General features: G+C 40.8%; 2 protein-coding genes across 3 annotated transcripts; one reads left to right on the plus strand and one right to left on the minus strand.

The window, feature by feature from the left end:
* Positions 1–2,658: 2,658 nt before the first annotated feature.
* On the minus strand, positions 2,659–7,959 carry bloc1s6 (biogenesis of lysosomal organelles complex-1, subunit 6, pallidin). The gene is made up of 6 exons (XM_030723054.1): positions 7,755–7,959; positions 7,460–7,558; positions 5,860–6,019; positions 4,282–4,369; positions 4,091–4,177; positions 2,659–4,013 (listed from the first exon to the last, which is right to left on the minus strand). Exons 2-6 carry the CDS (start codon positions 7,521–7,523, stop codon positions 3,894–3,896), a joined length of 519 nt encoding a protein of 172 aa, XP_030578914.1. The 5' UTR covers positions 7,524–7,558; positions 7,755–7,959; the 3' UTR covers positions 2,659–3,893.
* On the plus strand, positions 7,479–18,645 carry slc30a4 (solute carrier family 30 member 4). Of its 2 annotated transcripts, none has more exons than XM_030723046.1 (8): positions 7,479–7,631; positions 8,367–8,894; positions 9,354–9,500; positions 12,472–12,625; positions 12,877–13,084; positions 13,492–13,597; positions 13,716–13,850; positions 17,426–18,645. In XM_030723046.1, the coding sequence occupies exons 2-8, from the start codon at positions 8,498–8,500 to the stop codon at positions 17,578–17,580; spliced, it is 1,302 nt and encodes a 433-aa protein (XP_030578906.1). In that variant the 5' UTR covers positions 7,479–7,631; positions 8,367–8,497; the 3' UTR covers positions 17,581–18,645. The 2 variants fall into 2 exon arrangements, with proteins under 2 accessions (XP_030578906.1, XP_030578898.1); XM_030723038.1 differs by lacking the exon at positions 7,479–7,631 and adding an exon at positions 7,903–8,043.
* Positions 18,646–20,074: the final 1,429 nt, after the last annotated feature.

Consider the following 20,074-nt stretch of genomic DNA (forward strand, 5'->3'; position numbering starts at 1 on the left):
GAAAGATTATGTCCTATAAAAGTCCTCTTCTTGTTTGTGCAATTTTTTTTTTTCCTCTAGTGAGTCCCTCACATTCTTTTATAATAAATAACAATCCCAAACATAACTTCTCTCTTTTTTTTTGGTCTCCACATGACCTGTTTTCAGAAAAATGCAGAAAAACACCAGCAGTTAGTGTTGCAAAAGGCGTTCGTATAGCGAGCCACTGTATTTACAAAAAAAATGTCATACAAAACCCAAAGTCAAGGTACTGAACGTGATATTCAAACTGCGGTTTCCACTGCACTTCACTTCATCGGTCAGGAATCGGATTGCCCCTCTCCACTGAGTCTGGACCCCACTACGCCTGCCACACTGTGGTTCACCCCCGCCCAAGAAGGAATGGGCGGGGGTGTACAGAGTGATGTTGGTTTTGACTCAGTTTCCTGCTGTAGTAGTGAGTATAAATTTAGAGTTTTATGTGGAGTGGAAGGAGGCAGGACAGACTCATGGTCGTGTTGGGAGAGAGAGGAATGTAACCTACTTTTCTGTCAACAAACCCTTGTTGTGTATGCCTATTACGTGACAATGGTATATAAAATGAATGTGAACAGTGTTTGTCAGTCTAGTGTTTACCAGTTTAAGGTTTATGTGGGGACTGCTGAGGAAACCAGCAAACCAAAAGGGACAAAAGTCAGTAAACAAAAATCAACCCTGCTATTTTCCTCTATTAGAAAGTTACTCTCAGGAATCGTCACCTGCCATCCAGTGTTATCAGCCAGGATGCTGAAAAACCAGCCTGAAATGAGGCTTGTAAAATGCTAATTTACATATTTCATTTGTATGTGATGTATGAAAGAGTTTTTTTTTTTATTAAAACCGCAGATTATGCAGACATTTAAAAGAAGATTTATGGATCATTTGGTGTAGGGGTGTGTCCTACATGTGGCCCATCATCACAGAGTCAGATCTGGTTAAATTAACCTCTCTCTGCTGACACCTGGTGGACTGGGATGCTCAATACAGCTCATATAAGGCAACCAAAGTTCTCCTTTGGTTGGGGAAATGAGGTTGAGTCCTGCATAGTGAGACAATGACCCACATTTTTATTAAGATGTGCTGATCTGATGTGCAATACAACTGAAATCCAAACGTGATTAAGAGTCAGAGTAACAGCTTGAAATAACAGTTATGGGCAAAAGAAAGGACATACACAAGTGTACTGTACAAAGACTATCACATAAGACCATAAAAATAATGTTGTCTTCTATTTCAGGATATAAGGAGCTGAGGAAATTGCATTTAAGTACACCTGATTAACAACTCGTTAACTCAAATATCTAATCAGACAATCACATGGCAGCAACTCAGTGCATTTAGGCATGGAGACACGGTCAAGACAACCTGCTGAAGTCGGTAACAGTAATTCAAATAACCACTTGTTACAACCAAAGTGTGCAGAAAAACATCTCTGAATGGACAACATGTCAGAGCCTGAATGAGATGGGCTACAACAGGAGACCACACCGTGGGTCACACCTGTCAGCTAAGAACAGGAAACTGAGGCTACAGCTCACACAGCATCACCAAAATTGGACAATAGATGACTGAAGAGTCAAGTTCTGTTGCAACATTTGGTTGGTAGGTCAGAATTTAGTTTAAACAATACAAAAGCATGGATCCATCGTGCTTTGTATCAACAGTTCAGGCTGGTGGTGACAGTGTAACGGTGTGGGGGATATTTTCTTGCCACACTTTGGGCCCCTTCAGCAACAATCATACTGTTGCTGACTATGTCCATCACTTTATGAATAGTGTACCCATCTTCTAATGGCTGCTTCCAGCAGGATAATACACCATGTCACAAACCTCAGATCATTTCAAACTGGTTTCTTAAACATGACAGTGAGTTCAATGTACTTAAACGGCCTGCACAGTCATCAGACCTCAATCCAAGCTGTGGGATGTGGTCAAACAGGAGATTCACATCACAGAGGAGCAGCCAACAAATCTGCAGGAACTGTGTGATGCTGACATGTCAATATGGACCAAAATCTCTGAGGATTGTTTCCAGCGCCTTGTTGAATCTGTGCCATGAAGAATTAAAGCAGTTCTGAAGGCAAAAGGGGGTCCAACCTGGTACCAGCAAGGTGTACCTAACAAAATGACTGGTGAGTGTATTTGTCATTTACATGATTGCTGCCCAAAATATAACCTGCTTAAATATTCTTGAAATTATAATAATCTCTTTTACAAGGGCCCTGCTACTAACGTCTAACTGGGATTTCACTGCTTGTAAAAACATAAACGTCTGCAGAGGAATTCGCCCCTCTGATCGCTCTGACAGCGACTTTAGGAATTTAATCAGTGTCAGATAGGTGGTTCAGGTGCAGGAGGAGGGGAGGAGTCAAAGGAAAACTCTGGAGTTTGTTGGATAAAACCTGCCAGCAAGCAGGTTAGGTTGACAGTGTCTGTTCCCATGGTAACTGACTCAGAGTTGAAGTTAACTCTTTCTGGACCAGTTTCCCTCATTTTAGGGTTTTTTAGCTAAACCTGCTTCCTGGAATAGCCCTACCCCCCCCCATACAGACACACACACACACACACACACACACACACACACAGACCAATGAGGAGATGTTGCACTAAAACCAAGAAGAATTCAACAGTAAGACAGTGTACTATAAATCAGTCTGTTTTATTATTAATTGTACAAACACTGGGGTTCGAGGAATAACTAGTGCATAGAAGCCTCTCAAAAAGTCTAGTAAACAAATTTACAGATGCTGTGTATGGTGATGGCAAAGTTCGGTACATTTTTATCATCCATTATCATAAATGATCTATACGTCACCCGAACAATAGAAATACAGTCAGTCAAATTTAGTGTAGGACTGTTTGATGCCAAACAACACATATTAATACTTCAACAAATGACACTGAGCGCAGTGATTATCCCAGGCTGTGGTCTGATGGCTGCACGGGTATCGAGGAGTAATTTTAAATAATTCTGTCTGCAGAGAAGTGCACAAATTGGTGTGCCATCAGACAGTGATAGTGGAAAGTACCAGCATTTGATGATTTATTTAGTCCATGTCTTTGGTTTGTGGTGGTCTTGGCAATGTCATACAGGATCAATCAAACCAGAGGTTTTGCAGGTTTTAGCCCATGTACTAAGAGCTACTCAACAAGTGAAGCATTTTCCAGGTTTCATGAAGTGAACAGCTACTTTTACCCCTTCTTTCAGTATTCAGGTTCCAACTTTATTTCCTTCAGAAATGTAAGTAAAGATGGTGAGTGCTGCCATATAAATGAAGAAACAAGCCAACAGAAAATTGTAGCCCTAAAGTCAAGCAGGTTCCAGTTATTTTAGTCATTTTACAGTAAATTTAGTTACTGCCAGGAAAAAAAAATGAAAAAAAAATATATACGAATGAAAAATCAAAACAAAAAACATGTTTGAAGCACATTTTAGCTTCATACCATTTTTTATAACTGACTGAAGAAGCAGTCTCAAAATCTTACCAGGACTCTGTCTGTACCACATAAACCTGCCTGAGACAGGAATAAAGTAGGTTTAAAACAATCATGCTTCAAACGCAATCAAATTTTCAAAGAAAATCTATATCAGTGAGCTCTGCATTAACATGTAACTGTAATTTAAAGCAAATACTGGTATTAACTGTCATGGATTACGTGTATCAAGCATGTTTCAAGTTGGCGATCATATATTTCTCTACTCCCATTTGTTTTGTCAAATAAAGGTACAGCTATTGCAAAAATGATCTTATAATTTAAAACGTGTGCACTTTGGAAAAGCAGTAACGTGCCATATAATTGATATGCAATAAATAGACTAAAACATGCAAACCCCCCTGTATTGTCCGTTAATACAGCAGACGGACTCGTGGATCCTACGTTCTTTTAGCAGGTTTGGCGATAAGCTGCCTCTCTCTCTCCAGTTCCTTCTCCCGTTGCTGCTCCTTCTCCAGCGCCTCCTTTTGCTTTTGTTGCTGCAGCTTCAAAGCTCTTTTCTGAGAGGAAACAACATGCAATGCCTTCATTCATTTGCCTCCGTTCAATATTGTGCCCTCATTTTAGATAACAGTACCTTTAGTTTAGTTGTCTTTTCATGGAGCATAATCATCTCTTTCCTTATGTTCACCAGTTTATTGTGGTACACCTTTGCCTCTGTAAACTAAGGGGAAAGACCTTGATTAGAAATCATTCCTGTAGGCTTGCATAGAGAGTGCAAACAACAACAACGAATAATAATTAGATTATAATTCAGTCCAAACATACCAGGGAATTAAGGTCCAATAAGGTGTTACATTCTCTGAACTTTGTGACTTCTTGGTCCAGTGTCTCTAACAACACGAGCTGATTTTGTCTGGTTGAGACAAAAATGCAAAGCAAGACATAAAGTGCACGTGTAGTTATACAGACAGAAAACCATCCCGTTTAAATGTGTGGAGTCGCAGTGTTTTACATGTCCTCATAAATACGAGAGGGCTTTAAAACCAATGGGTGCACTGCCAGCACCAGAGGAACTGGTCAAACCAACCGTCCTGTTTGCTTAGTGTCTCTGTTTGTTGACTGTAGGTTAGTGTCTGTATATCAGGGCGTTTTAACTTTGAGCAACTCAAGGTTACAAAAGCAAGATTTGCTTAGCAGCATTTTAGTCTCTGCTCCAGACTTCACTGATTGCTTCTTAATAATGCAGTTAATTCAGTGACGACTGAGAAGAAAATCCTTCAGGTAACAAGTGGTGCCGGGCACAACAAACCCCGCCCCCGGCAGACGTTTTAGCTGCTTTGAACGTTGTCTCTGACATGTCACTCACCACACACTCAATCACAGAGATAACCCATAGTTTTCCTTGAGGTAAAGGTCAAAGGTTGCCAAGATTTGAACTTGTCCAAGATTTTTTTAATAGCTGCAGTTAATAGCTGTGGTATCAATCTGACAATCCTAGGTGGCATCGTTCTCAAGTTAATGTGTTCAGATTTTTAGAAAAACTTGACCTCTGACCCAATTATGGCAAAGATTTAGTCAGGTGATCTGGAGGTCACTGGCCGTCTTCTGTGCAGAATGAATCAGATTGGCAGACAGACATACCAAAACCAATACCCCGTTCACCCTCCGAGGGTGGGGTAATTATTCACATCCACCAAGGTGTGTAGTCACCTGACTGAATTTATAAAACTGTAACAGCACAGACCTTCCCTGTGATGGGGTTACCAGTTCCTGATCTGGAATGCCCTTTCATATTCATTTTATTGTATTCCCTTCATTTTACCAGGAAGTCCCACTGAGATCACAATCTTTTGAAAGAGAGACCTGGCCAAGACAGCAGCCACACAAACTCAAATCATCTCAAAACTACTACAAATACAACATAAAATGTTCATCACAAAAAATACACAATACCCATTACATAGCTTATCAACAACAACAACAAAAAAAAAAAAAAACATCCACAAGGCTCCTTCATGGCGGTCCCTATTATGCTTTTAAATGCACCAACAGATAGGGGCTTCCTGTAAATTATCCCATGTCCAAGGTGCATAGTAAGAGAATCATGTTTTTCCCCCCACTGCAGCAGCCTGAACAAGACCGAGCTTAAAACTATGACATAAAACAAAATCTAACTTGTTGGTGACTGAAGCTGCTTTCTGCTCCTCTCTTATTTACAAAGGGTCACCACATGACGTAGCCCCACGTTTGATTTGGCAATTTTATGTATTTATTTCTTTTTTCCACACCAGATCCCCTTCCTCATACAACCCCAAAGGGACTTTCAGGATCGAACCAGGGATCTTTCACTTGTTAGGCAAATGTGTAAACAGTCCTGAACCACTGAAACATGCAAATACTCACGTGAGCTCCTGGAGGGCTCGTTTAGAGTTCTGCAGATCTGGTAGGTAGTGAGTGAGGAATCCCTCTGTGAGCTTGTCTACTGCTTTCTTATCCACATAGACATCCTCTACAGGGGCTGAGCTCTCTGGATGCAATGATTCCTGCTGAACCAACTGTAGATCTGTGAAATATTTATGAAAAAAATCCTTGAAGGACTACAGCACAAAAGCTCTCAATAAATGACCTAAATATGTTCCGTTTGTGCGGTCTGATAACTTCACAAAGAGCATAACTAAAGCTAATGAGTGACATCCTCCAGATGTAACAGGCCACCTTTCACCTCTTTTATTCTAACTGCTGAGATTTCTTTGTCGTAAGTGATCTAGATGAGCATAAATACAGGCTGAAAGCCGTCCTGAAGACATTAAACAATATTTGTCTCATATTTTATAAACTCATGCACGTGAGTTTATAAAATATGACTTGCTTTTACATAAAAGGGCCTAAAGAAATTTATCTACAAATCAAATCATCCACATATCATGGCTGTCTGAATAATGGAGATGTTTAGTCCTTCATTATTCTTCCCTTTTAATAAAACAGTTTTATCCCTCTTTACAAATGTTAAAAGGCACTAAACCGATTTGAGTAAACGCTAAATGTAATGCAGTTATATAACTAATATAGCTCTGCTCTGACAAGTGGATAACCTGCTCCCAGCTACAGCCACCTCTGTCATTAAAGTGAATTTGACTATTGTGATTTCTACCCCATCTATGAAAACAGCTACATAATGTGTAGCTCTGGAGGAGCTTTCAAAAGTACAACACTGATGATGTCTTTGGGATTATCCTAACATGAGGCTTGAGAAACTTCTGAATAAAAATATTAGAAAGGTGTTTATAACTTGTGAGCATTTGTGTCTGTGGACTATAACTATCTGTATGTTTGCAGAGTTGGTTGTGTAGGGGTTACATCACAATATGAAACATTATCAATTAAATCTGAGTTAATTTACTGTGAAGAAAAACATGCTTTGGCTAATGTGAGAGATCTGTTTTAGTCTTTTTTTTTTTAAGGCACTTCTGTATTATTCAGTTAAGCTGAATAAATTAGAGATTTCATATATTAAATTTTGGTCCTCCAACAATGACGCTTCCTCCACTTCCACCTTCACAGTTAAGAGGAGGTACATTTTGCTCTTTCTCAATTATCTGAGTTTGTTTCTTCTTATTCACTCCTTTCAGGATTGCACATTGTGCTCTTGGTGTGATAAGTGTAGGAAAGTTCAGAGGGAGAGCTGCAAATGGCCATTTGTAGACATTTTCACAACACAAAAAATAAAGTAAAAGAGAAAGTAGCTCTCTATAATACGTCTAAGGTCGTGTAAGTGCGTTTTTCATATTGTGTAGCTCTATAATGGTGACCTACATAACCCACGCAGAAAGACTGGTAACTCCACAAACTTTTCTTGCAACATAAAACATAAGGGAAAAAAAAAAAAACCCTCTTACAAGTACATGAGGATGCCTGAGCTGTCACGTGACGGCTTGCCGCTAAAGTGAACCCCACCTGTGATGAAGTTGAGGTCCAAGCAGGAGAGATTTAAGCACACACACACCTTCACTGTGAGGAAGTTCACTCTGGGACGAAGGTCCTTCCTCTTCCATCCCTTCTACCTCCATATGCAACGACTGTGCTGACCCAGTGTTTTTCTACCCTACAGAGAGGCACAGAGACAGACAGCAGACAGTCGGGTTTTATCTAGAGGAAAACAGCTGGTGGAGCATCAGGTATGTAGGCGTTGTGGAAAACTAGCTAGCTTGCTCAGCCGCTCCATAACGAGAGCGGCATGACCGAAGAGAGCCCGACCGAGCGGCGGCTCTGTAGTCTGTAAACATCACTCAGCACCTTACCTGGTTTAAAGGGCATGTGACAGTAACTGCAGCCGTGATAAGTAAAAGTGTGTCAGCAAAAATAGAAGAAAACGGAGCGGAAATAGTTTGGATTTGTCACTGCGTCTTAAAAAACCCCATCATGTGATCTGTGTCATCACGTGACTGTGCGGGCCAACCAAACGTGCTGGTGTTACATTCACAGCAGCAGCACTCCCGTCCCGGATTGTGTTGGTTCAACCAGTTTTACCATGACAGTTTTTAGTCTGGGGGAGAAATAAGTTTGAGCAGTCTGAGAGTAAAGTCAACGGTAAGTTCCGCTCATATTTGTTCAGGCTTCCGCGTTGTAGTGTGAGTCGGAAACTGACGCGACAGGATCGCTAACCTTTACCAGCTAGCTTGTTACTGTTTAGCCAGTATTGTTTATAGGAGGGCGATTGGACTCAAAGTTCATCAGCTCCTGTGGGGATGTTTGCGACTTCAGGTCGTATCTTTAACACGTCAGCTCAGCAGTATGTTAGTCATGTGAACAGTGCTTCCGAGACCCCGCTGTGGAAACTGCTGAGCTGTGCAGACGCGGAGGGGATACTCCGTGTGTTTCTCACATCACTTTCTTCTGTTGTCCTCCTCCAGGTGCTGAGATGGAGTAGAAACGCAGTCCCACCGTCGTATACCCGCGGGAAAAGCGTGAATGATTACCTCAGAGGACGGTAGCGCACACACAGAGCTCACCTGCGTATACCTGGCCTTTATCAGTGTTAACGATGTCAGGTGGGAGCCTGTTCGGCAAGGTGCGGTCCGCCTTCAGGAGGGAGCGAAGCGACTGGGACCTGAGCGACACTGCTCCCCTTGACTTTTCGGACGAGCTGGTGGACGATGAGACGCCCAGATTCAACAAGCTTAAGGTTGTGGTGTCCGGAGAGATGTCGGACTACTCCTCCGGAGCGCCGTCCAACGGTATGGCCGTGAACACGCTGGTGGTGGCGGATGATGATGACTCCCTACTGGACTCCTCTTCCAGCCTGAGCAGCCCAGGGTTAAACATGGATCCTTGTGAAAACTGCACTAAGAAGAGGGAGAGTATCAAACACAAGAGAGTGATGAAGAGGCTCGGCATTGCAGCTTTGCTCTATGTTCTTTTCATGACCGGAGAATTTATTGGTAAGAAATGAGCTTTTGGTACTGCTGGTCAGTCAGTACCTTGCTGTCACAGCAAACATTTTAACAGACCTGTCAAAAATGGGAGGAGAACGAGCTGTCAAAGCAATGAAAGGCTTCCTAGATGTGCTTGAACAATCATATACAATCATATTACCTGCAGGGCCAGCTTGCTTAAAACAAAGACACATAAAACATGCGTTTTTAGGAAAGTGTGAGCCAATATGTCTCATTCACATGCCTCAAATTAGTATAGTTGAGCCATCCCACCCCAAATACAAGCTATGTATAATCAAGTTTATATGTGCTGTACTTTTGTTGTGCACCCACATGAGCCAGATATTTTTGTCTTCTTTGAGTGCCAGTTTTCTCTAGTAAAAACAGTGCTTTTTAATAGTGTATTAATTAGGTTAACTGGCAACCATAAGATGAATATATGTTAACATTATGTTTTGCTTTCAGGTGGTTACGTGTCCAACAGTTTAGCCATCATGACAGATGCTTTACACATTTTAGCTGATCTTGTGGGCATTATGTTTTCTATGCTGGCCCTCTATCTCACCACAAAGCTGCCGACCAAGAGGTTTACTTTCGGGCTGCATCGCCTTGGTAAGTTCAGAACCCTTCACACTTCTCGTTTTTGCTTCTTCTTTCTGTCTAATTATGTTTTGTGTGATGACAATGGATACATGTAGTTGTGATGCACATGAGTCACTTTCAGAAAAGAAAGTGTATGCTTAGCAGCACTCGAACCAGATCACGTCACAGTAATAATAATAATACCTTTCAGCATTAGAGATGCGTATCACCGAAGGTTCTGCTAGAAACTGATAAATGTCACGTTGGCGTTATGATTGTTATCTGTTATGGATGTTTTATCTTTTTGTTATGAACCGCTGTTTCTTTTATATCAGTAATATTAAAGTAAACATATAAATGTCTCCAGATGTCTCTGGATTTATCTCACAACGCTTTTGTTGAAGTTCTGCAGTCATTCGTGGAGATGGGCAACAATTAGTTGAACTCAAACACATAGTTTTGTTTATATTTTGGCACCTTTGGACAGCGGTTAGTGTGGTCACTCTGTTTGGACCCAAAGGCGCCCCTGAATCCTAGATATACATTTTCAGTTTGTATTGAGCAGGATTACTTATGGGCAGAGGAAGAAACCATTACACTGCACTCTGATTGGCTTTTTCTGCTTCTCTACTTGAAATTGTGTTAGACCTCTGAAGTGGAATATCAACTATGATGGTTCCTCCATCTTCATCTTGAGATCTGGACTCAAAGAGGGAACTTCTCTGATTATAGATTAATACTTTAAGTATTTTATTTTACATTGAGCTCATTTCTTGTTTCTTCCATCAGAAGTATTCTAAAGCTGCAATCCGTCATTATTTTCAGTATCGATATGTGTGACAGGTTTTTGGTTAATAAGCGAGGCCTAGTTAACACATTCATATCGCTTTGTGTTGTTTGACCAGCAGTCAAACACAAAAATTCATCATAACTGGTTCCGGTTGTGAAATTTTTGGTTAATGATCCAGCAGGGAACCTGACTTAAAGTCTTCATTCTCTTTTTATTTAAATGTGATATTAGCCAAGATATTTGCCATTTCCTTTATTTCTTTCTTTTTGCTTTCTTTCATGAGGAATACCTGTGTCACATATACACATATTTTTGTGATGTCATTTCCTTGGCCCTTGGCATTTTATTTGTCCAACACTTATAAACATTACAGAGAAAAGGACCATAATAATAGTAAGAACCAGGATAATACCAGCACATTTTTCAGTGATCACATTTGTTCATTCTTCTCAGACTTGAGTCTTCTTAAACAGAAGAGATGGTGAAATCTAAACAAAGCAAGACACAAGTATAAGCTGGGAAAAACTAATGCAGGGTATTAAGGAGGAACAATTTGTCAGTGGATAAACAGCAGGGTTTTTCCCTACGTAGACAAAACGGCCCACTCTGAGCCAGAAAAACCCCACGTCATATTGTCCACTTAAGTTAAACATCACAGGGTCAAGGTCCAAACAGGACTCTTGTTTGAGCCATAAATGCAAATTATATTTGATCAGGAGCAGCATACAGCATGGTAAATAAATGTTATGCCGCGTTTCCACTAGTACCTACTCAGTGTGGCTCGACTCAGCTCGGCACAGTTTGTAGGCCTTTCCATTAGTTCGTGGTACGAGGTACTTTTTTAGTACCCACTCAGCCGGGGTTCCAAGAGATCCGAGGTGATCCAAAAATGTGAGTCATGAGAGCGACTCCTTCACCAGAATCAACGGCGCCATTTTTAAAACCCGACAGCAAGAAAATGGAGGCTCACAAATCACTGGGTGGCTCGGTTGAATGCCCAGACCGACGGTTTGCAGGGGTAGTTTTGCAACAAGAGAGCCATCTGAAACGCGCACACAGCATACTTATTTAAATACTTAACAATGATAACCTTCATCTGTTAAAAAAATGGTACAGTGCTCATGGGGGGTTGTGGGCGGCCTGGGTTTCCTGGGTCTATCGCTGGCTCTGAGGGTTGCTGCTGTGGCTTCTCATCCTCTCTGAGTATGTTTCATGACAAGCACACACACAAGCAACAGAACAAGAGTGTGTGTTTGTTTTTGTTGTATACTTCTCTTTCAGGGGCTTTTTGTTTTGGGTTTTTTTTTGGGGGGGGGGCTTCACACCTGTTGGCTCCAGTGTTGTTGGGCCACTTGAAAATAAAGAAAGAAATAAAGGAAGAAAAAAATGAACAGGTGGAGCCTCCAATACAGCTCCTCTTGTTTGACAGAACAGAACGTGCAGATTTTGCTTGCTTAAGCTGCCAGACAGACGGGTTAAAAACCAAACAAACATTGTACGGGACGTACGCATTATAATGGTAGTAATGGTAGTATAATGGTAGTAGCTTGCCTCTATCTCTATCACTCTCCCATTGTTGTGGTTTGAGTCGCATACAAATTACATCAAGAGACTACTGCCTGCGTTGCTATATCAACTCTGCCGACATTGATGTGGTACTCAATTGTAATTGAAACAAATCAAGGCTGTGCCGAGACCAGTCGAGTCGAGCTGTGCTGAGTAGGTACTGCTGGAAAACAGGCATTAGATCAGGTAAACTGAAAAAGAAGAAACTCACAGGAGGAAAATGGTCTGTTGTTGACAGAGCTACTTAACTGATACATGCTAAAACTGAGTAGTAATAATATGCACAAAATAATTTCTGCTTTTTTGCCTCTTTAGGAGCTTTTTTTTTTTTTTTTTTTTTTTGCCCTCAATTTCACAGATATGCTGACGTATTGTAGATGATGACCTTATAATGTATTGAGTGTCACAGAATTGCTGTATCATGATAGTTATCTTATTGTAAGTTGCTCTGTGATTTTCATGCCTGTTTTAGACCACATCTAAAGCAAAACCATTTATAGTAATTATTAAAATTGGACAGGCAGGATTATATGATATCCTAGATTAGATTGGATCTGTCTGATACAAAATGTAAATGTGATGGGTCTTTTTCTTGCACTGGTAGATAAATATAAATCGGTTGTTACTTCCTTTCTTCCTTTCTAGAGGTGGTAGCAGCAGTCCTCAGCGTGCTGCTCATCTATATACTGACAGCCATACTGCTCTATGAGGCGGTTCAGAGGACAGTGCACCAGGACTTCAACATAGATGGTGATGTCATGCTCATCACTGCAGCTGTGGGGGTGGCTGTTAACCTCATGTAAGTAAAACCTGTTTCTATAGTGAAAACTGTAGAATAACCTCAGAGTAACAGGAAACACTGAACAGTTCAAAGTACTGTTTAAACTGCACTTAAAGTCGCTGCTGTTCAGTGTGTGATGTTTGACCACAGCTTGTAGGCAGGCTGAGGACTGCAAGTCTTTAAAAGCCTGGTGGCAGCTGGAGAAACATACACTGTGTGCAGTGTTAACGACTCACTTATCTCTTGTTTGCTTCCCTTGTCGTTTATAGAATGGGTTTCTTGTTAAACCAAGGTGGTCACCTGCACTCACACGGCCACGGTCACTCTCACGCCCCTGCTGGTGCTTCCAATTCACAGTCAGGTCAGCAGCAGAGGCCGCATGGCAGCCTCGCTGTTAGAGCTGCGTTCATCCACGCTTTGGGAGATCTCCTACAGAGTGTCGGGGTACTCATAGCTGCCTACATCGTCCGGTTCAAGGTATCATGTTTGTTTGTTTTTTTTTTTTTGGTTTTTTTTTTACAAGGTTAATTTTTTTAATGCTGCAGGAGCAGTTGTTGAAATATCAAATCTCTTGCAGTTAATATAATTGAACGTTTCTCTAATTTATCTTGCTCAGTGACAAGGTAAAAGACAGCATTGTCACTTTCGTACTTATCCAACTTGCATTTAGAACAATTAATCTCAAATAGAAACATCAATCCAGTTGGTAAACATGTGAATTTTGCCTTTTAGGCGTAGTTTTGTACCTTTACAGCGATGTAGGTCTGATGTACGATCATACAGTGTCTACCAAATGTATTTAATACAAACCATAGTAATTGGTTACAAAAAAATAATAAAATGAATAGAGTCAGTAGATCTGATGTAGCTCTCTGTCTCCACAGCCAGAGTTGAAGTTGGCAGACCCCATCTGCACGTACATCTTCTCTATTCTGGTTCTCTTCACCACAGTACGCATCATACGAGACACAGGAGTCATTGTGCTGGAGGGTAAGTCATATCTCCTGTTGCAGAGTCCCATCAGGTGCTTCTCTTTAGTCTTTAGAGTGTAGAGTGGTATGAAGCAGACTGATTTGTTTTTTTTGTTGTTTTTATGTTGCTGTGACAGGTGTTCCCAGGCACCTGGACACTCAGCGAATCAGAGAGGACCTCCTTAAGCTGGAAGATGTCCAATCAGTGGATGAGCTGAACGTCTGGGCGCTGACAGCAGACAAGACTGCAGCGCTGGTGCATCTCCAGCTCAGTGAGTAGCTACAATAACAAATGTGTATTGGGATTCAGAATGAAACCCCAACTACCAAAAGGTTGACTAATCCTAATTTCAGTATAATGTAGGTGATTTTCATTTGGCTTCATCTGGGGGATTCCTGCGTGCAGGAAAAAACCCTGTTCAACAATTCTTGTTCCTTAGAAACTTAAAAACAGAACTTCTGTTTACACAATGAGTAATTGTTGCCCATAAGTTACTTCTTTTCTGTTTGCATACAAAACAATTGTGTATTTCTCTTTAGTTGCGTACAATGTTCAATGGATATGACACTCACTGGCCACTTCACTGGCCACTTCATTAGGTACAAGTTGTCAGTACAGGGCAGTGCTTTCAGAACTGCTTTAATTCTTCATGGCGTAGATTCAACAAGGTGCTGAAAACATTCCTCAGATTTTAATCCACTGCAGATTGGACAGCTGCACATCCATGATGGGAATCTTATGTTCAACCACATTCCAAAGGTGCTTTGTTGGATTGAGATCAGATAACTGTGGAGACCACAGTGAGCTCACTGTCATGTTTGGGCTTTGACATGGCTTGTTGTCTTGCTTGAAATAGACGGGTACACTAAAGTCAGCAAGAATACTCAGGCAGGCTGTTGTGTTTAAACAATGCTAATTGATTTCAGTTAATGCTAAAATAAAGCTATATGTAGAGAGATTTATTGTATCACCATCAGCAGCCTAAACTGTTGACATAAGGCAGGGTGGATGTTGTCTTCTTGTCAGCTCAAAGCACTCTGGGCAATCTCCTCTGACCTCTGGTATGAACGAGGCTTTTTTTACCCAGAAAACTGCCAGTCACTGGATATTTTCTCTTTTTCCAGACCATTCTCTGTTTGAGATGGTTGTGTGGGAAAATCCCAGTAGATCAGCAGTCTCTGCTGATCTACTGGGCATGGTTTTATGTAGATCAGCAGTCTCTGCCATGTTCAAAGTCAGACAAATCACCTTTTTTTCCTCATTCTGATGCTCAGTTTGGACATCTTGACCGTGTCTACATGCCTAAATACTGCCAAGTGATTAGACATTTGCGTGAACCAACAATTGAACAGGTATACATAATGAAGTGGCCGGCGAATGTTTATTTGATATTTCTATACTCCTCATTTTCTGTGTGCACAAAAGTACATTACTCTGGTTTTAGTGGTAATTCAGAATTATTAAAGCTACATTTTTGTCCAGTCTGCAAAGACAGGATAGAAAATCATGAATGAGCCTCAGCTTGATGAACACTATTAAATGGAACTGCTGCACACTCTCGCTTGCTGACTTTTTTTTTTTTTTTTTTTTTTAATTCTAACATTTTGCTCCATCGGACCTTTATCAGGTAAACGGGCAACATCTCTGCATTCCCATTCATGGACACACACAGGAAATTTCTCAGTTACCCCACCATCTAGTCAGACTAATGAGATTGATGAGATACAATATGTGTGTCAGTAGTCTGCCGATAGCACTGATGAGCATAAGTAAAGTCCATATGACATCAAAACTGTCCAAATTCAGAGCAAAAATCATTTTTATAGCAAAATTATCAAAATATTACAATGTCAACCACGTTCTGTTTATACTATAAACAAAACTGAAATAAATACCAGGGTTTCATGTCTTAAAATATCAGATTATATCATTTGGCCATGCACAGAATAAATATGAATCACAATAATTATTTGGTCAGTTTATGATAACCATGTAGTGGGTTAGAGTTGGAAAAAAAAAATCTAAATTTTATAAGGAGCTCCTTTAAGTATAGTTTAAATATTTTTTTTTTTTTAAATCCACTGGCGCGGACTTCTGTTATAAGCTGGTATTCTTGGTGCAAGTTTCAGCCAGGTTAATGAGCTCATGAACTTTGCGCAGATTCTCAGAGGAAACGTGTCAGCGCTGCGGTTTGGTTCGTTCTCGGCTCGTCTTCTTTTATTTAGACCGCACTGGTTCTGATTTGGCTGTGCTTTAAATGTCAAAGAGGAACTTTTGTGTGGAGTCTTTGTCCATCTGTATCTCAGCCTCCTCTGGAATTTGTGTTGAGCCTTGATATTTGTTTTCGTAATTCTGCCACCATCAGACTTCACAGCGGGGTGGATGTTCGCTGGAAGATGTGCTGATGCTTTTTGCTGCCAAGAGTAGCATGCCTGAAAAGTTTGGAACACACAATATTTTTTTTTTTTCCTCCTTTTCATCTACTTGAGGAAAGTAGAGTCCAGTGACTCATTTTTCTTTTACCCAAATGTATCATTTTTTTTTCGACAACTGTTGTGTGTTTTAATTCAAGCTATTGCTTTACAAAGTGTAAAATACATATTTAGTAAGCCACTGTAAAATAAAAAAAAAAAAGTAGTGTATAAAGCTGGCTCTTGTTTCTGAACCTGTATTGAAGTGTGGCATACCAGTTTACTCATATGTTAAGCTGCAGACTGTACACAAGAGGGAGCTGTTCAGTCATTGTTAAAACTTTCACCGCCTACAGAAAAGTTACTTCAACAAGAGTCGCAGAAATCAGTCTGCAATGAAATGTACTGAAATTCACTTGATTTCTTTGGCAATGACTAGAATGCCAAACAAGTTTGCAGCTCAGTATTAAAAAAAAAAAAGCTTCTTCCAGCTGCTCCCTTATTCAGAAGAGGTCGCCACAGCAGGGAGGTCTGCATGTTTGAGTTTTTACTCCCTGCTGTGGCGACTCTTGTAGAGCTGTACTGATAAACTGTTTGGCAAGTTTTTCATGGGTGCAACCCACATACTAACCACTGCTGCTCAACCCACAAATGCGTTTTCATTACAAATGTGGCTCCATTTTAAGGGGAATAAACAGGCTTTCCAGACTTACTGCCAAGAAGCATTGTTACAACAAAGAAACACTTACTTTTTATGCTAAGTTTATTTATTTTTCAGCTTATGATAATCAAATTAGTTTAATGATTTCCTCCCTCTATTGTTTTCATTTGCAGCACCAGTGTTGCATTTACCTGTTAGATCTGTAAAGAATATAAAAATATTTCACCCGTTCCTCTGATAATTTCTGTGACCTGGAATAGGTGGGCCTCAGTGATCAGCTTTGAGCACAAGGAGAGTCAAATGATGGGTCAAACGCCTCCTTTTTTATGTGAGCATGCGCAGAGCCAGAAGCAGAAAGTTGATAACCACTGTTGTGATGCCCTTTATCTCTTTTAGGTTTTGTCAAGCCAGCTAATGCAAAGAAAGCCTGGCCATATAGAACTTGATTCATAGTTTACTCCTCAGACAGATGTGTTGCATTGTAGAGAGTTATTGTATTATTAAGACTTCCTGTATCAGTCCTCGTGGCTGCACAGCTGTTTGGGAAGGTGCTCCACTGCCTGTCCAGTAAGTGGTGCAGAGGGTGGTCAGGATTATCGATGATGCATCATTTCGGTGACCTCCTCTCTACCAGAGTTTCTTCAAAAGTGTCCAGTTTGCGGCAGTTGGCATCACAAGCTGTGATATCATAAACTGTCTGTATGACACACTACAAGTTGTTTTTGTTTATATTTAAATGCATTTTTTTTTTTTTTTTTTTTTTTTTGTGCACAGCACCCTCCAGTGATAACAACTGGGAGGAGGTCCAGGCGAAGGCGCGCCACCTGCTGCTTCACACCTACGGCCTCACCATGTGCACAGTGCAGATCCAGACGCACAGGCAGAGGGTGACACGCAGTTGCACAAACTGCCAGCAGCCCAGCGCTTAAAAAAGGGACATCAGCAGTTCAGTACATGGTGTCGATGGCAGAAAGTACAACATGCAGAGGGGCCTGAATGTCGCAGCGCTGCTGCAGCTTAGTGCCATAGCAGGAACCACAGCACACTGATGTAACTGGAAAAAGAGAGGCGCCAAAGGACAGCCCGAGGAATAACAACAGACCTAATTAAGGGAGATCTACAGTGTCCGGGGACCTCACGTCTTCATGCTTGCAAAGCTTTTGAAGTGGGAGTTGAATGTTTCACCTGACTAGAATGACAAAAACTTGCCCTTAATTCACCATCAAAGCCTCTTCCAAATCATGACACTTTTTATTTTCTGTTTTATAATTTGAGTTATCACGACTGATGTTTTGTTTTCAGATGTAAATTTTACCTTTTTGTTAGAACTGCGCACTATGATTTTATTACTTTAAAAAGAAGGTCAGTCAATAAAGTTTTACCTCATATCTGGCAAGATATTTGGCCACAGTGAGGACCTGTACTCCTTATGAGCAGAAAAAGTGAGCAAAAATTGCACCAATGTGTCCCTTTAAGAGACGATACAGCTCACTACATGCTTTTCATGTTGTTTAGCCAGTGTAAGTAGTAAGGCAGACTTTAAAATAATAAATAACCTTAGAGGTTCTTAAATTGATAAACTGACAACACTTAAAGTTAATTGGCATTTTTGATATCAATTATTGTAGCTCTCTTAACTAAATGTGGTGAGAAGGCAACTGACAATCAAACCTTAACATTAACTAAAGGGACATGCTTAAATGGTTAGCTTTAGCGTGGTGTTGTCCACTCTGCATACACTGCATTCCCCCCATATCATAAACTGACAGTATTATAATACAGACAGTTGTGGGAGTATTTCCAGCATATCAGAGTTGCAGTGTTTTGATGGAGGAGGTTGCAATTTGCCTGCTATGATCTTTACAGTGTTATCTCTATCACTTCTTAAGAGGCTGTGGGGGGTTTGTGTGTAAGCCTTTCCACATCTCTGATATTAATCATCAGGGGAAGTCACGATTGTTGGTTTTGTTTATAATAAAGTGTTTTAATTTTTTTTTTTTTTTTTTTCTGTCTTGTTTTTTTTGGACTAATTAAGGTCATGAGGCAAATTGGTATTCCATGAAGGGTTGGTTAGAGTTAGAGCTGCAGTTCTCTGGGTGAAAATGGCTTGTTGATGTCAGAGGTCAGAGGAGAATGGCCAGGCTGCTCCAGGCCGAATAGGAAGGAAACAGTGTCTAATAACCACTTGTTACAACAAAGGTATGTACTTGCATTTATATTAGCTAGTGTTTATATAGCCCAGTAGATTACATGTCTCATTTACCATGCATTCATACAGTGCTTTATTCTATAAACACTTTTGTCTATCTCACATCCACAACTGCTTTAGAATCACCAATTAGGAGGAAACCCACGCAGGCACAAACAGAACATGCAAAGTACACAGAATGAAGCAGCAATTTTCTGGCTGTGAGGCAGTGGTGCGAACCCACTCCGTTATCATGCCACCTGGTATGCAGAAAAGTTAGTCTTCAAGTATAACACATCAATTACATGAAGCAGATGAGCTATAACAGCATTAGACCACACCAAGTGCCATTCCTGTCAGCTAAGAACAGGAAACTGAGGCTACAGTTCACACAGCATCACCAAAACTGTACAAAAGATGATTGGAAAAATCGTTGCCTGGTCTGAAGAGTTTCAAGTTCTGTTGCAACATTAGGTTGGTAGGTCAGGATTTGCTGTAAACAGCATGAAAGCATCCTGCTTTGTATCAACAGTTCAGCTTGTTGCTGGTGGTGTAATGGTGACACTTTGAACCCCTTAGTACCAACTGAACATCAGTTAAACACAGTATACCTGAGTATTGTTGCAGTGTACCCATCTTCTGATGGTTTTCTGCAGGATAAGTGGCTATTGAGATCAATGTATCCAATGGCCTCCACAGTCACTAGATCTCAATACAATAGGACACCTTTGGGATGTGGTAGAACAGGAGATTCTCATCATGTCATCCCCATCAGCAACTGTGTGATGCTATCATCGCCTTGCTGAATCTCTGCCACGAAGAATTAAGGCAGTTGTGAAGGCAAAAGGAACGCCAACCCACTACTAACAAGGGGTGCATAATAAAGTAGCTGGTGAGTGTACTGTCACTGGTCAGCACTAGGTGGTGCACTTCTACAGACAACACTGGCAACCTGTTTACTTTGTACCACACCTCCGCCCGGTGACAGCTTGGATAGGCTCCAAACCTCCTCTGAATTGGATGAGCGGTTAAGAAATGGGTGAATGGTGAATTTCTTGTTCATGGAGTGAAACCGCCTTGATGGCGCAAGCTGGTGGCGAATAACGCTCGTTCCACAGAATGGAATTTATAGACTGAAAATAAAAATCTAGGCCATAAATAAGTGGGTGAAATTAGTGAATGAGCTCTTTAATATATATTAACAGTGTGTGTTTGTGAATAGCTATCATTAAATA

The sequence above is a fragment of the Archocentrus centrarchus genome, chromosome 3, assembly GCF_007364275.1.
Source record: "Archocentrus centrarchus isolate MPI-CPG fArcCen1 chromosome 3, fArcCen1, whole genome shotgun sequence".
Taxonomy (NCBI): Eukaryota; Metazoa; Chordata; class Actinopteri; order Cichliformes; family Cichlidae; genus Archocentrus; species Archocentrus centrarchus.